At 64.6% G+C, this 14,849-nt stretch overlaps 1 protein-coding gene across 7 annotated transcripts; it reads right to left on the reverse strand.

The window, feature by feature from the left end:
* Window positions 1–74: 74 nt before the first annotated feature.
* PCBP2 (poly(rC) binding protein 2) lies at window positions 75–14,366 on the reverse strand. Of its 7 annotated transcripts, none has more exons than XM_066207376.1 (16): window positions 14,269–14,364; window positions 12,015–12,132; window positions 11,635–11,658; window positions 11,485–11,517; window positions 11,104–11,220; window positions 9,738–9,869; window positions 9,033–9,161; window positions 8,556–8,630; window positions 7,133–7,219; window positions 6,893–6,958; window positions 5,983–6,024; window positions 4,917–4,989; window positions 4,432–4,470; window positions 3,482–3,534; window positions 2,791–2,960; window positions 75–641 (listed from the first exon to the last, which is right to left on the reverse strand). In XM_066207376.1, exons 2-16 carry the CDS (start codon window positions 12,081–12,083, stop codon window positions 605–607), a joined length of 1,146 nt encoding a protein of 381 aa, XP_066063473.1. In that variant the 5' UTR covers window positions 12,084–12,132; window positions 14,269–14,364; the 3' UTR covers window positions 75–604. The 7 variants fall into 7 exon arrangements, with proteins under 7 accessions (XP_066063473.1, XP_066063474.1, XP_066063475.1 ...); XM_066207372.1 differs by lacking the exon at window positions 75–641 and adding an exon at window positions 1,189–1,992 and having other exon boundaries at window positions 14,269–14,366; XM_066207377.1 differs by lacking the exon at window positions 6,893–6,958.
* Between the last annotated feature and the right edge of the window lie 483 nt (window positions 14,367–14,849).

Consider the following 14,849-nt stretch of genomic DNA (forward strand, 5'->3'; position numbering starts at 1 on the left):
AGAACGGAACTGGACTATACTGGGATGACTGGGACAAGCCAGGAGGGTTTCAAATAAAGACTGAGACAGGCAGATCCATTAACCAAAATATCCTGCAGGTTCTATTCACAAGGAAAAGCTCCAGTCCATCTTTTTATTCAGTTTTTTTTTGAAAAATTTCCTGACGTTACAGAACTAAACTGAAATGTTTTTTTTTTTGGTTTTTTTTGCTTTTTTTTCATTTTTCTTCCACTCTTACATTTCATGACAAAAACAGAAACTTCATGAGCCGAAAAAATGGGGAGAGGAGGGGAGAAGGTGCTGGGGGGGCGGGGAGAGGAGAGAGAGAAGCTTTATAAAACTAAGATTTGGGGTTCAGCAGTTTTAAGAGCTGAACGAAGGAATTAAAATGCTTTTAATTTGAGGGAAAAAAAAATATAACCCCGAAAAACAGAACAAAAACAAAAAAAAAATTCCAACGAAACAAAAAAAAAAAAAGGAAACAAACTGAACCTGGTGAGTGGTGCGAGGCTGGAGGAACCGAAAATGTACAAACTAGTTTAAAACCTGGGTCGGTGCTAAGGGGCCGCAGATGGATGGCGAGGCGGGGGGGTCCGGGGCCCCCCTAACTGCTGCCCATGCCCCCGGTCTCCGAGGAGAGCCTGCAACGAGAAAAGGGCGTCAGAGGGACCCCCCGGGCAGCACAGGGACCCCCCAGCACCGACGGGTGGGAGGGAGGGGGGCAGGAGGGCGGCTCCGCGGGACCCCCGCAGGAGGGCTCGGGGGGTGCGCACAAGCAGCCGGGAAAGGGAGGCGCTCCCTGGCCTGGAATGGTCCCGGAGGGGGCCTGGGGGGCTCGGGGCCGAGCGAGCTGGGCTCTGCTTTGGGGAGGGGGAGATCCACGGGACCCCCGCAGCCGGGGCGGGGAGGAGGCAGCAGAGGAGGGGGAGGGCAGGGAAAGGGGAGGGGGCGCTTCCAGCAGGGACCCCCGGGGTGGGCGGCGGGGGGTGCAGGGGACACACAGACACCGCAGAGGGTCCCTGAGCCAGCAGGGACCCCCCAGGGGCAGCCCACCCCCCAGCCCCGCCGTGGCGGCTCCGGGCTCGGCCCTCGCTGAGGTTTGAGGGGTGTGGGTGGGGGGAGACCCTCCCCGAGGCAGAGGGGACCCCCGGGCCGGGCCCCGCTGCGGCACAGATCTACCAGAGCAGATTCTCACCGTGGCAACTTTATTACAGGTACAGACAGTTAAGAGAGGACAGGTGAGGCCCCCAGGGCACCGGGGATGCAGTTCCCCCTCCCCCAAAAAAATCACCGAGCCCCTTCCCTCCCTCCACCCCCCTATCCCGCCCCAAACCCCACAACTGTGCCCAAACTACTCAAAAAAAAAAAAAAAAAAAAGGGAAAAGGAGGAGAAATGGAAAAAAAAAAAAAAAAATTCAACAAGCAACAACTAGAGGCAGGCAGAGAAGGAATTGTGACCGATCACAGGACAAAGGGACACAGTCTCTCGGCCGGCAAGAAAAGCTCTGCTGCTGCAAGAGCTCAGTAAAAAGGAAAAAAATCTAAAAAACCAAAAAGAGAGTAATAAAAAAAGAGGAAAAAAAAATAGAGAAAAAAAGACCCAAAAAATTGCTGTTCCAAGTCTCCTCTCCGGGGTCCCGGTGCTGCCAGCCCCTGGAGCAGGCTCAGTACGGGGAAAACCTCTGCTTCTCCGCTTTGAGTTTGTTAGTGACACAGGGCACGGCGGGCGCCGCGGCGCCTTTGGCCGCAGACACGACATTTAGCGCCAGGAGAGGGACAGGTTTCATGCCAAGCAGACTGGAGACACAAGGGGCGGTCGGAAGAGGGTTGGGGAGGCTGGAGGGTGCGTCGGAGGCCCCCGCGGTGGCGAGCGAGGGGGTGGTGGTGGAGGAGGAAGAAGAAGAAGGGGTGGAGGGTTGAGAGAGGTTGATGCTGAGGTGGTCAGGGATCGTGACGGAGGCTGCCTGGGAGGAGGGTTTAGCGCTTTCTAAACTGTAACAGAGGAGAAAAGGAAAACAACAACAAAAAAAAAAGAAAAAAAAATAAAAAAGAAAAAAAAAGAAAAAAAAAACACGGGTGTGGGTGGGAGGGAAGGAACAGCACAAAATGCGAAAAAAAAGCACAGGACAAACAGCGAAAACTGCGCAGGGAGCTGGGGGAGGAGGGAGGGAAGGAGCAGGGAGGGAGGGAGGGAGGGAGGGAGGGAGGGAAGGGAAGGTGCTGCCAGGCATGGCCCGGCTGCACACGGGACCCCCACAACCCCCAGGGGGGCCCAGCTCGGCCCCAAGGAAGGAGCCAAAATCCAGAGAAAACCACCAGCAGCTGCTGCTCTGGCAGGAGCAGGGACACAGCCCAGGGACCCCCAGCCCCTCTCAGCCAGGGGATGCCACTCCCAGCTCCAGGCGGGGAACAGGGGACACGGGGACACCAACAGGGGCAGCCCGAGCCATGCCAGGGCCCCACGGCCCCGGAGCAGTGCCAGGTGCTGCCTGCAGCACCAGCAGCTCACTGGGACAGCAGCGTCCCACCGGGATGCTCAGGACCCCCAGGATGGGGCGGGACAGCCCCTCCTGTCCCCCCTCAGGGCGGCACAGCAGAGCCACCACGAGGTTCTGCAGCGCCAGGCTCCTCCCAGCCCCATCCTCACCCTGCGGCATTCCTGGAGGCGATGGCAGCGGGAAAGGGGGACGGCAGGCACGGGGAGGGGACAGGGAACCCGGGAGACAGGAAACCCCCTCCCCTCATGCAGGGCAGGCAGGGAGGGCACCCCGGGAGCCAGCGGGGACTCACCTGACATTAATTAGATACTGGGCCAGGCTGATGCTCGCTGCAGATCCAGTTATGGTCACCTGCCTGTCAGTAGAGCCTTCCACGGGGTTGGCAATCTTGATCTGAGCCCCGGACATCTGGCGGATCTCGTTGATCTTGGCGCCCTGACGCCCGATGATGCAGCCAATCAGCTGGGAAGGGAGAGGGAACGGGGTTACCTCGGCCTCATCCCTGCTCTGGCACCTCCTCGGGGGGGACACTGGGGAAACCCCTGCAGGGAAAGGCTTGTCCCAGCCCCACAGGCTGCCCAGGGCAGGGGGGAGGACACCGTCCTCGGACGTGTCCAAAACGGTGTGGCTGCGGCCCCTGGGGACACAGCTCAGTGCTGGGGACACAGTTGGACTTGGGGGCCTTAAAGGCCTTCTCCAACCTTAATAGTTCCACAGTTGTGGGATTCCGGGGAGTGGGGTGTTCAGGAGTTGGAAAAGGGGGGTTTAAGGGATTGAAAAAGGGCTTCTTGCCCTGAGATCACTGGAATGTGGATCACAGGGGATGTGGCGGCAGCCAGAGGGCCCGAGCAGGTGGCCCGGGATGCAGGCACGAGCCCACCACAGCCTCAAGGGCAAGGACAGTCACCCCACAGCCCCTAAGAGAAGGGCAGACCCTGGGGACCCTCAGAGCTCACAGCCCCAAACCCCCCCGGGATACTCACATCGTTTGGAATGGTGAGTTCATGGGAGGTGGTTTGGGCAGAGGCATCCAAACCTGCTCGGAGACAGAGAGAGGGGGCCCAGGTGAGGGCGGGGCAGGCGGGGGGTGCAGCACCCCAAGTGCTGCCAGCTTCAGGCTGCCCGGGAGGGCTCCGGGCAGGCGGGGAGGGCACAGCGGGCTGGGAGGTTACTCCGAACCCCGCTGCTCCCCAGCCCTGCCTCCCCGCTCCCCCTCACCCCTGCAGTTCTCCCCTCTGTGTGCCCTCCATCACGGCGGGACAAGCCCGGAGCAGGGGGCTGGCACGGGGGGGCTCCAGCCGGGCACTCGGCTCCACTCCCACTCCGGGTCCGGCTTCCAAAGGCTACGGTACCCCTCCTCTAGGTACCCCTCCTCCTCCTCCTCCTCCTCCTCCCTGCAGCCCCACAGGGCTGTGCTACGCCGGTGGGCGCTGGGAGGCTGCTCACAGCCCACACGGGGCTGAGCTAGCGTGCCTGGGGTGTTTTGAATGCGTTTTTCCACTTTTCCCCCCTTCCCCAGCTGGCTCCCTGCGAGAGGGAGCAGCCGTGGTCTCACACCAGGGCTGTGGCAGGGGGACACAGCAGGTGACACCCGGTGCTGTCCCCCCACTCCTGGGGCAGCTCCAGCTCCTGACAGCTCCAGCACCTCCTCGGCCTGGGGTTGCTCCCCTCTGTGTTTTTGGGGTGGGAGGGTTAAAGCTTGGGGCCCACAGCCCACTGGGACAATTGAGCCTCCACCCAGTCCTGTTGCTCTCCACTATCCAGCTGTGCTCCAGGGCCCAGCCAGCAAAGCCAGGCTGCACCGCCAGCCCTTCTGGGGCTCCCCTCAACCCCTTTCCCCCCCAATCCGGGCAGCATCTATCAGGGAGAACGAGACCCCGGGCAGCATCAATACACAACAGAGTAACTACAGATTGTGTGTTTGGATCATTACCCCAATAGCCTTTCACCTCTGGAGAGCTGGAGTCAACGCCTGTTAAGATACAAGTCACAATGAGTTTGGCTGTCTCAAGTTTAGAGCCCCAAATGAGTGATTTTTTTTTCTTTCTTCTTTTAGGTGGTTTGGTTTTTTTTTTAGCCATCTTAGCAAATCTACAGCGAATTTGGTACAACTCAGCCTGCTTCAGGCCTGGAGCAGCCGGAGGGGAGAGAGCGGGTGCTGCGGGCCAGGGGTCTCCCAGTGCACTGCCACAGCTGCGAGGACGGGGGGCACGAGGGAGGGAAGCAGCGTGGACAGGTGGGTGGAGGCCCTGCCCCTGCGGCCCCAGACACGTCACAACAGCAGCAGTTACCTGGCCGGGCCCGGGGCAGTGTTTGGGTTTAGGTTTTTGTGAGCACGGCCCCACACAGGAGCCGGGAGCAGCCCGGGCTGGGCTCCGGCCCCGCACGAACGCACACGGAGAGAAGGAGTTTCCATACCACTGAATCCAGTGTTGCCATGAGACATTGGAAAGTGTGACTGTTGCATTGCCAACTGGTGCAGCTTGGTCAGCTAAAGGAGGGAGAAGGGAGAGACAGGGACAGGGAGAGAAGAGAGAGAGAGAGGCTGGCGTTAGCCATTTCCCGGGGCCGGGGGCCAGGACTCGCCGCGCGCACCCGCTCGGACACGGCCCCGCCGCCCGCCCCGGCCCCTCCGCGCTGCCCCGGCCCAGCCACGGTGGGCTGGGGGCTGTGCCCACCCCCCTCAGCGCAGCAGGGGCTGGAGGAGCGCAGAACGGAAGCAGAGAGGAGTGGGAGGAGGGAGCAGGTGCCGGCGGCACCGCGGGGGAGCGCAGGGACCGGGCACGGAGCGCGCTCGGCTCCGCCGTGCCAGCCCGGCTTCCTCGGAGCCCCCGTGCCCCCAGCCTGGAGCCTGAGACCCCCCTCGCTGCCCTACAGGTGCCAGGAGCAGAGATCAGCCCCTACGGGATGAGGATGGGTGCCAGAGGATGGAGGTGTCCGACTGCGCCGGCCGCTGCCGGGATGGTCCCTCCGCTCCCGGCCGGCCCCGCCGGGCTGGGCCGGGTCCAACCCCCTCCCCGACTGCCACCTGCGCCCGCTCGCTGGGCCAGCTGTCCCTTGCCCCGGGAGAGCCACCGTGACAGAGCCACCGTGTGCTGGCTGGGGGGGTTCTCGTGCCGAATTGGGGGGGGCAGGGGGGGGGGGGCAAAGGAAAAGCCAGAGCTGGTGTGAAATGCCAAGCCAGGGAGAGGTGGGTTTGGAAAAAAAATATAATAAGGAGGAGGGAAGTGTCAGAGAGGAGGTGGGGGAGGATCCAAGGAGAGATCTGGAGGCCGGCTGAAGCTGGCTGCAGGAGGGCCAGCTGAGGGGGGAGCGGGGGGCGAGTTTTTTTTTTTGGGGGGGAGGTGCTGGGGAGCTCAGATCAGATCGAGTATTCAGCCCCAAGCTGAGGCAGCTCGAGCAGAGAAAGCACAGAGAAAATTTTTGGAAGGTGGGGGAGGAAAAGGGTGGATTTCAAGACAAGAAGTTGTAAATAAAAACTTACATCTGGCTGTGGAATGGCATACTGTCCTTGAATGGTATAGGCCTACAAAAGGAGGAAAACATCCTATTAACAACCATCGGACAGCCACCCAGGGACAGACAGATTTCAACTAGCCAGGAAGTCAGAGAGCCAAGGTGGAGAGTTCTCCGGGGCGAGGGAAGTGGGGCAGGAGAGGCGGGGACGGATAAATGCTGTCACAAGCAGTTTCTAGGCTGGCAGTTACTCGAATTGGCCTGACGTGGTGGGTACGGGGAGGGGGTGGGCAGAATCGGTGCCGTCCCCCCCCAAAAAAAAGGTGGCAGACAAAAAAAATAAGAAAAAATTAGAAAAAAAAAAGGAAAAAAAAAAAGAAAAAGAAAAAAAAAAAAGACAAAAAAACCAAAAAACCAACAAGAGAACGGCTGGGATCTTGATGAAGATGTTATGGTGTGGTGAGTCCGACAATGCTGCTATCCCTGCGCCCCCGCGCAGGCAGGGAGGATCCAACGCCCCCGCCGGCCCTGCTGCTGCTCCTGGCCCCTCTCTGCCCCGGCCCGGCAGCTCCCCCGCCTCCCCGCCCACCCCCAAAAAAAAAGTTTGCCCCGTTCCGAGTCCTCTGGTCACTCCACACGCCTAGGACAACGTCGCCGGGCAAGCTACAGGTCAGTGCTGGCGCTGGCTACCACTGCTCGACACGGCCCAGTGCTCGGAGGGGAACGAGGCGAGGGCCTGACCTGCCACAACTCCGTGTCCCCGAGGTTACAGGGGACAGCCACAGACTTCAGATTCCTCCTGAAGCTACCCAGAAAGGGCGAGGCACTGGCTGGGGCCTGGCTGGCTAAGGTTTGGGGAGGTCTGGGGGGGCCGGGCAGGTGGGGGCGGGTGGGAGAGGAAGGGGAGAGGGGGGTACACAGCCTCACTTCCAGGTCACCGGAAGAACTGCAGCCCAGGCTGGAATTGGCCCAAGTTCGTTGCCATGCAGTGGCTGCCGGGTGGCCTGCGTGAGGAGAGGTTGGTGGGCTCAGAGTCCAGTTCCCAGTGGACAGGAGTCCACAGCACAAAAAGCCACCGTTGTCGGTTTTGGGGGACGGGGACAGGGATGCCACCCTTGTTGGCAGTCTCAGAGAGGCCAAGGATTGAACGGGCCGTGGAGACTGAACTCCCCTCTCACCTCCTGAGGTGGTCCCTCCAAGTCAGAGTTGAGGCACATGGATGGGGCGGTGTGGGGGTAGCTCGCACTGCCGCTGCTGTACCTGTCCTGTGGATAAATTAGAGGACTTCAGTCTCCAGGGCTGTCAATCCGAAACCTTTCGCTAACACCAAACTCAACATCCACATTAGCTCAGTGCTGATCGAGGGCTCGCCCTGCTCTACGCACGACTCTGAGCTGCGAAGACAGAGAGCGCGAGGCCCACGGGAGCGGGGCCCGGGCGGCTGCTGCGGGCCTGGGCCGGGGACAGGGGCGGAGAGAAGGAAGGGCGAGAAGAGGGGCAAGGGGAGGGAAGAGATGCGTGGCTGTGGGAAGCCTGCTCCTCACTGCTCTAACCGGGAAGGCGGCCGGCTCCCGCCCCGGGGGTCCGCAGCTGCGGCCCCGCCGCTGGCCAGGGGCGCGGGGGCTTCCCCCGGGGTGCAGAGCGGCGGGAGAAGCTGTCGGGGAGGTGGGAGGGGGGGGCTGACCGGGTTCAGGTGGGGAGGAAGAGGCAGGGAGAGGGGCGGGGGTGGGGAGGAAGGGGACGGCAGCAGGGCCGTCCCCAAAACAAGCGTGGCGGGGTTGGGAAAGGGGAGAGCAGAGTCAGGCCTGGCTCTCGGGGAGGCCGGCGGCAGCTACACCCCTTCCCTGACCCCCTTCCCTGCCTACTGAGGCCCCCACTGACAAAGCCAGGCCCTGCCCGCCCCGAGGGGTCTCCCTGGCAGCAGGAAGGCAGCGGATGCGTTGGCACTGTGGCTCCTCCGAGCGCGGGGGCAGCTGATCCGCACCTGGGCCCCGCCTCCCGCCAGCCCTGGGGCTCCGGGCTTACAGCAGACAGGATCCCAAGGGACACCTGTCCCCTGTAAGGTGGCTCAGGGCAGGGCTCGGGCCACTCCCCAGCTCAGCGCAGGAGGGACTAAAGCCCAGCCACCTGACACTACTCCTATCTGACACCCTCCCCTCCTGCGAGACGAAGCCTTTGCGCACCCCAACCCTACCCACGGCACAGGCTGAGCCTCTGCACCCCGAGAACCAGTGGCAGAGAGCAGAGAAGCCCCAACCTCTGGGCCAGTCACCCACAGGAGGTCACAGCACGTCCTTGGAGCCAGCCCGAGGCACAGGGGCAGAGCCTGGGTTAGGCAGCTCGGTCCAATTCAAACCCCTACTGCCGCCACCACACTGGCAAATGGTTTTTTGGCTGTTAAATTCCAAGAGTGTTTTCCAGCACTCTCTCCTCCCAAATCGGCCCTTTTCCCTGCCGCCACCCCTCAGCAGGGACGGCTGGAGCTGGCTCGGGGGGGCCGAGGGCACAGCGTGGGTGACAGGCACACGGGGCGCGCTGGCAGCTCAGAACGACCCCTGCCCCTCCCCTCCCCACACCCCAGGAGCAGAGGAGAGGCCTTACCTGGCCGCCTGCAAAGATGACGGGAGAGCTGGATGGCTTGGGTCGGTACGGGATGGTGACACCCTTCGGGGGAGACTGGGTGACAGGCAGAGAGCACAGGTCACACACCGAGCGCCGCTGGCACCGACAGCCCCCTCCCCGCGGCCCGCAGCCCCGGGCTCTGCCCTGCACCTCCAGCTGGCCCTCGGGGGACCCAGGGCAGGGTTTCTTCTTCCTCACCCCGGGCACAGGGCCGAGGGAGGACACCAGGAGCACGGCAGGGCCGTGGGTGACACCGCAGGCTGCCCTCGAGGCCCCGCTCGACCCCGGTTTTAAGCAGCTCCAAGCCTCACCTGGATGAGGCTGTAATCCCCAGCTATCCCTTTATCCCGCAGCAGCTGTTTTCTGCTCCCCCCGCAGCATTTCCACCCCTCCAAGGGCAGCAGGAGCCCTGCAGCACCAGCCTCCCCGGGGGACCGGCCCGAGGAGGGGCCCTACCTCAAGCATGACGACGCAGATCTGTTTGACGCACTCGATGATGGACTGTGGGATCCCAGCGATGGTGATGGCTCGCTCAGTCGAGTTGGGCAGCATGTCCCCTGCCACCTGGACCTGTGCCCCCGTGCTCTGCCAAGTCGAGGGTTAAAAATAGCCCGTCAGACCCCGGGCAGGGCTGAGACCTCAGCGACGAACCCCGTGCATGGTTACACGTGGCCAAAACTGCCCCCCCAGCTCCTCCTTTCCCCCAAAATAAAGTCCTCTAATCCCAGCTGGATACAATTCGGTCACCAGGAGCCCGAGGCGGCACAGGGGGACCTGGCCTTAGCCCGTCACTGTAACCCAAGCCAAGCCAGTCTCCACGCCAGCAGAGTTAATCCAACAGCACCCAGCGCTAAATGGCATGGCCGAGAGGACTGCTGGCCTGCAGAGCATCTCCCTCTCCAGGATCTGGGAAAAGGCTGGGGAGGGGGCAACCAGGAGCCACGGGAACGGGGGAGCAAGAACCCAGGCATCCAGCTGTGAGGGGCAGTACTGGGCAGAGAAGGGTCTGCCCCGAGTCTCAGTTGACCAAGCACTAAATATCCAAGGAGCTCCAAGAAATCCCAGTAATACGACATCCCTGGGGCAGGGACAAGGCAGGGATGTGCCCCTGGGGACACCTGAAGCCCCCCGAGGGCCCCTCCTGGGCTGGGCAGCACGCACCTCTCGGATCTCCTTGATCTTGCAGCCTCCTTTGCCAATGAGGGACCCGCACTGGCTGGCGGGGACCACAAGCCGGAGGGTGACCGGGGGCCGGCTGGCAGCTGTGCTGTTGGTCATGGAGCTGCTGATGTCCTGCGAGGAAGAGGAGGTGCTGAGGGCTCAGCCCTGCTGGAACGGCACGCGCTGGGGACGTGCCTGGCACAGGGACAGGGAGGTGACGCTGGCACCAGCGGCCCAGGCCAAGGTGACCTCGGGGCTTTCCCAGTCCCATTTCCCAGGACTTCCTCAGCAGCCCAGAAAAAACACAGATGTACTTTTTGGGGAAGCAGCAGCCAAACTCTGCTGTCTCAATGGAAATGGGTTTAGGCACTGCCCCAGGCTGGGTCCCACCTCAGCCGAACAGGAACCAGCGCTGGAGGGGACACAAGGGACGTGGGGGGGCTCGGGGACTCCACAGCTCCAGGGTCAGCACGGAGCCTCCCGCTGCACCAGGGATCAAGGCAGCAGCTCCGGGAAAAACAAGCCCGGCGCCGATTACGGCGGTCATGTGCTGGCAGGGGGAGGGGAGGCACAAGGCCAGGGCTCAACTGACCTACTAAAAGCAAAGCTTCAGCTCCAAGGCCGGTGCCCAGAGCACTGCAGAGCCGTGCAGCCCTTGGAGGACTCCGGCTCCCTGCATTCGGCACAAACAGCTCCAAGCTCTGCAGCCTTTAAGGCTGCGGTGAGAGCAGGGGAACGGAGCTGCCAGCACAGGGTCATCTCTGCCTGGGTAGTGTCCCAAATCCAAAGGACAACAGAATTTGTACCCCCACAGGCGAGGTGAGGGCCACAGAGCTCTGCCCCACACCAGGTGAGGAGCACTCCCAACTCCTGCTCCCTCCAATGTGGAACAGAATGGAAATCTCAACGTCACAGCCCTGAGCGGGCTCTAACACCTGCAAGATCCAGGTTATCCAGCAGCAAAATTCCCCCGGAAGTCACTGATTTAACAGTGGACCAGGGACACGGTGCGGCTCCTCCAGCCCCACACAGCTGCAGCCCCAGCTCCTCCTCGGCAGGGCTGGGGACAGAGCTGAGCCCTGGGCTGTGCTGTGGGGAAGTGGCACCAGCACGAGCAGAGCCGGGGTTTTTGCGAGCCCTGCTCTGTGCCACACTGTGGGCAGGAAGTTCCTGCGGGGCTCTGGCTCCAGCTCTGCCTGGACCTTGCCCCGGCGGGGCGCCGGACAAAGATCGGGGGCCAGGCGGGGAAACGCCGGCCGCCCGTGCGGAACAACAGCCCCGGGCCCCCCGGGGCTCACCCCGGGGTCAGCTCATCCACAGAGAGGGGACAAGCCGGGGCACCGACCGCAGGGGGCCGCGCACACACCTCTTCCAGTTTGTCAATGATCATCGCAAAAGCTTTGAAGATGGCGTTGGTGGGTCCCGCGAGGGTGATGATCCGCTCGGGGCAGTTCCCTTCCGAGATGTTGATGCGAGCTCCGCTCTGCGGGGAGGCAAACCCCACCTCAGCGCTGCGGCCGCCCCGAGCTCCCTGGGATTCCTCCGGATCCCCCGCCGCCGCCGCCGGGGACGGAGCCCTCCCTCCTCCTCCTCCTCCTCCCTCCCTCGGCTCGGGCAGCCATCTTCTCCTCCTCGGCTTCCTGCCGCGCCTGCCCACACCTCCCGGCATTCCCCGCGCCGCCGCCGCGCTGCCTGCGGAGCCCCGGCCGGCCCGCCATCGCCATCCCGCCCGCAGCCCCGCACTCACCTCCTCTCGCATCTTCTTCACCGACTCCCCTTTCTGTGAGGGACGAGAGAAGGGAGAGAGGCGTCAGCGCGGCCGCGGGCAGGCGGGCAGGGAGGGGGGACGAGGGGAGAAGGGGAAAGGGAGAGCACGGGGAGTTCGTTCCTCACTTACCTTCCCAATGATGCTTCCCACCTCCTGGGATGGAAACAAAAGCACCATTAGTCAGCGTTTTAAAAACTCCTGGAGCCCCCAAGCCTAAACTCGGCTCTTTTTCACAGTCAAAACAAGCTCCTGAGCAGCGGAGATCTGCCCCTCAGATAAGCGGGGTTTCTCCCAGTTGTGCCGGTCTTGCTCCCATCTTAGCTCCCGGCAGGTCGGTCCCCCCCCACCCCATAATTATTTTCTTCGCTGGCTGCACCTCAGGATCTGCCCAGGCGCCAGCAGCACGCTCCTGACCCCACAGCAGCCCCAGGAGAGCCCACGGGCAGGGAAGCACCCAGGCCCTCGCTGTGCCAGCCCCGGGCTCCGCACAGGGGGCTGGGGACACGAACCTTTCCGTGCATGAGTAGCCGGATGGTGAGCGTGACATTGAGACCCCCTTCGATGACTCCGGTGTCCATGGTGGGCAGCGCGGGGTCGGCTCAGGCTGCGGCAGCGCTCGGGCCTCGGCTGGGGGGAGAGGGGCTGGGTGAGCGAGGGGCTGCGACTTGAGGGGCTCTGCCAAACCCCCGCGGCCCGTCCGGGCAGGATTCCAGCCTCCCTGTGCTGCTTCTCCCCTCAAACTGCCCCCTGGAAGCGTCGGGCTGATCCATGGGTGATTTGCCCTCTCCTCCTATGAGTTTTTAGGGCTGAACTGGTCCGATCCCACCTGGATCCAGCAACTCTTGGACCACAAGGGCCCTACTCAGTCCCTGCCTCCTCCCAGCCCTGCTCCTTGCAGGGGCTTCCCTGAGGGACAACCGAATACTTCAGGGTGACCCGCAGTAGCACTGGGGACACAAACGGTTCCTGGAAACAACCAGGGATCCCGAGGGGGCACTGAGGACTAATCGTGGTCCCTACAGGTCTGGGTAAGCCGCTGCTCCCTGCCCCACACTTTCCCCAGCCCAAGTCTTCCTGCAGCTTTCCGACGGGAGTGGGTGCCCCAGCCCCGGGGGTTTGGCCCGCTGGGAAGCGGGGATTGTGGAGAAAATAAATCCCATCCACTCCCCTGAGCGCTGAGCCCGCGCGGGGCCTCTCGGAGCAGGTTCCGAGGCGATTCCCTCAGACCCAGATAAGGCCACATGAGCGCACGATCAGGTTTCAAACCACCTGAGTCGGCAGCGGTTGCAAAACAGCCCGGCCGGCCCCAGCCGAGCGTTTCGTGGGAATCCGGTAAATAAACTCCCATTTCGGCCCCTGCTTCTGCCCCATCAAAGTTTAACCACGGCCGGGGCAGGGCCGCGGCCGCGCTGCCTCGCTGGCACCCGGGGGTTTTGCCGCGGCCTCCTTGGGCTCAGGCCGACATCGGCCCCGCTTCGGAGCCCCGGCAGCGGGGCGAGGGCAGAGCTCAGCCCGGGCCCGTCCCGGGGACAAAAGCGGCCGAGCGGCCCCGCCGCGGGTGACGCGGGCCCGGGCCGGGCTCCCGCCGGGGCTCCTCCGCAGGGAAACTTCCCCGAGCCGCCGCTCGGCCCCGCCCGGACCCCGCCCGCCCCGGGACCCCCGTCCCAAACCGAGGACGCGGTTGCTGGGGCCGGGCCGTGGCTCCGAAGCGAGCCCGTCCCTGAGGCGGGGACGCGGCTCTGCAGCCAGCTCAGCCCTGCGCGGGGTGGGGGGGGGAACCGGGCCGGGGGTCCCGGCTCCGAACCCGGCCGGGGGGAGCGGGACGGGAGCGGCTGTCCCGGAGCGACCCCCGGGGCCGCGAAGGAGCCCCCGGAGGGGGCCCGAGCACAAGGCGGGTGAGGGAGATCCCGGCCCGGCCGCACCGAACGGGAGCCGGAGCCCGGCGGGGGAAGCCGGCCGAGCGCTGGGAGAGCGCGGGGCCGCGGGGAGCTGCGGTCGGGGGGCGGAAATGGGCCTCTGGATCCCGAACCGGGCCGGGCGGAACCGGCCGGGACCCCGAACCCCCGCCAGACCGGGGACCACCGCTCCGCTCCGGGCAGGCCCGGGGGGAAGACCCCGGGTCCCCCAAGGGGGGCGGCGGCTCCGCGCGGGCCCGTCCGTGCCCCCCCTTCCCGCTCCGGCGGGGGAAAACAACAGCGCGGGATGGCGGAAAAACCCGGCCCGGGCGGGAAAAGAAAAACTCCTCAAATAAATAATTTAAAAAAAAAAAAAACCTGAAAGAAAAAAAAATTAAAAATTTAAACTCTAAGAAAACCGAGTAGAAAGGAATAAAAAAAAAAATCTCCCCACGCCCCTAGGGGCCCCCCCGCACCCGGCCCGGGCGGGGGGCGGCGGCGCCATGTGACGCACGCGGTGCCCCGAACCCCCCCGGCCCGGTTCCGGCGGGGGGGGCGGCGGGGGGGGGGGGGCGGGGGGCGGGGGGCCGGCGGCGGCCCCCGAGCCCCCCGGGGCCGTTCGTGCCGCGGGCCGGCGGCGCGGGGAGCGCGGGCCGCACAGGCCGCGCAGGCCGCGCAGGCCGCGGGCGCCGTGAGGGCGCGGCCGGCGGGGGGGGGGCGGCGGGGGGGGGCCCGCGGGGGCCCGGCCCGGGGGGGATCGGACCCGGATGGCGGCCGGGGGGGCGCGGGGGGGGCCCGCGGGGAGGGCCGGGGGGCGGCGGTGGGGGGCGATGGGGGGGGGGGGGGGGGGGCGGGGGGTCGGGCCTACCTGTGTCGGCGCCGGTAACGGCGTTGGGCGAAGGGCGCTCCGGGCGGAGCGGGAGGAGGGAGGGCGGGAGGAGAGGGGGGGGGAGGCGGGGAGGGAGCGCGGCGGGCGGGCGCGCGGGATGGCGGCGGCGGCGGCGCGGGCGCGGCTGCTCCGGCTGCGGCGGCCGCGGGTCTGGGAGGGGGCGGCGGGCGCGGCCCGATTTACACCCGCCCCGACCCGGAAACGCACCGCGTGCGCGGGGCGGGACAGAGCGGCCGCCGCCCCGCACAGCGCCCCCCGGCGCCCGGAGGGTCCCGAGGGGAGCGGGGGGCGCTGGGGGGTAACGGGGTAACGGGGGGCAAGAGGGGGGAATTGGGGGTAAAGGCGTGATGAAAGGCGTGCTAGAATTGCGTATGGGGAGCTATGGGGCAACTGGGGGGCAAAAGGGGGCACCGGGGGGCGGAGGGGCACCCCCGTCCCGACGAGCACAGGGGGTGTCCCCCCCCAAACCCAGCCCCGCATGGGCGCGAAGGAGACGCTGACACACATTGGGGTGTCTCAGAGCTTTATTGGGGGCAGCGGGGGGCGCCCCTGGGACATGG

This window comes from Chamaea fasciata, unplaced genomic scaffold, assembly GCF_029207755.1.
Source record: "Chamaea fasciata isolate MVZ Bird 193981 ecotype frontalis unplaced genomic scaffold, bChaFas1.0.hap1 SCAF_41, whole genome shotgun sequence".
NCBI classification, from domain to species: Eukaryota; Metazoa; Chordata; class Aves; order Passeriformes; family Sylviidae; genus Chamaea; species Chamaea fasciata.

Excerpts from the sequence above, each read along its gene's own strand:
- PCBP2 (XM_066207372.1), bottom strand. The coding sequence starts at position 12,083 with ATGGACACCGGAGTCATCGAAGGGGGTCTCAATGTCACGCTCACCATC. Across the intron at positions 9,162-9,737 it reads AGATCAAGGAGATCCGAGAG|AGCACGGGGGCACAGGTCCA; the intron begins GTGCGTGCTGCC and ends TCGACTTGGCAG. Across the intron at positions 7,220-8,555 it reads TCATCTTTGCAGGCGGCCAG|GACAGGTACAGCAGCGGCAG; the intron begins GTAAGGCCTCTC and ends ATTTATCCACAG.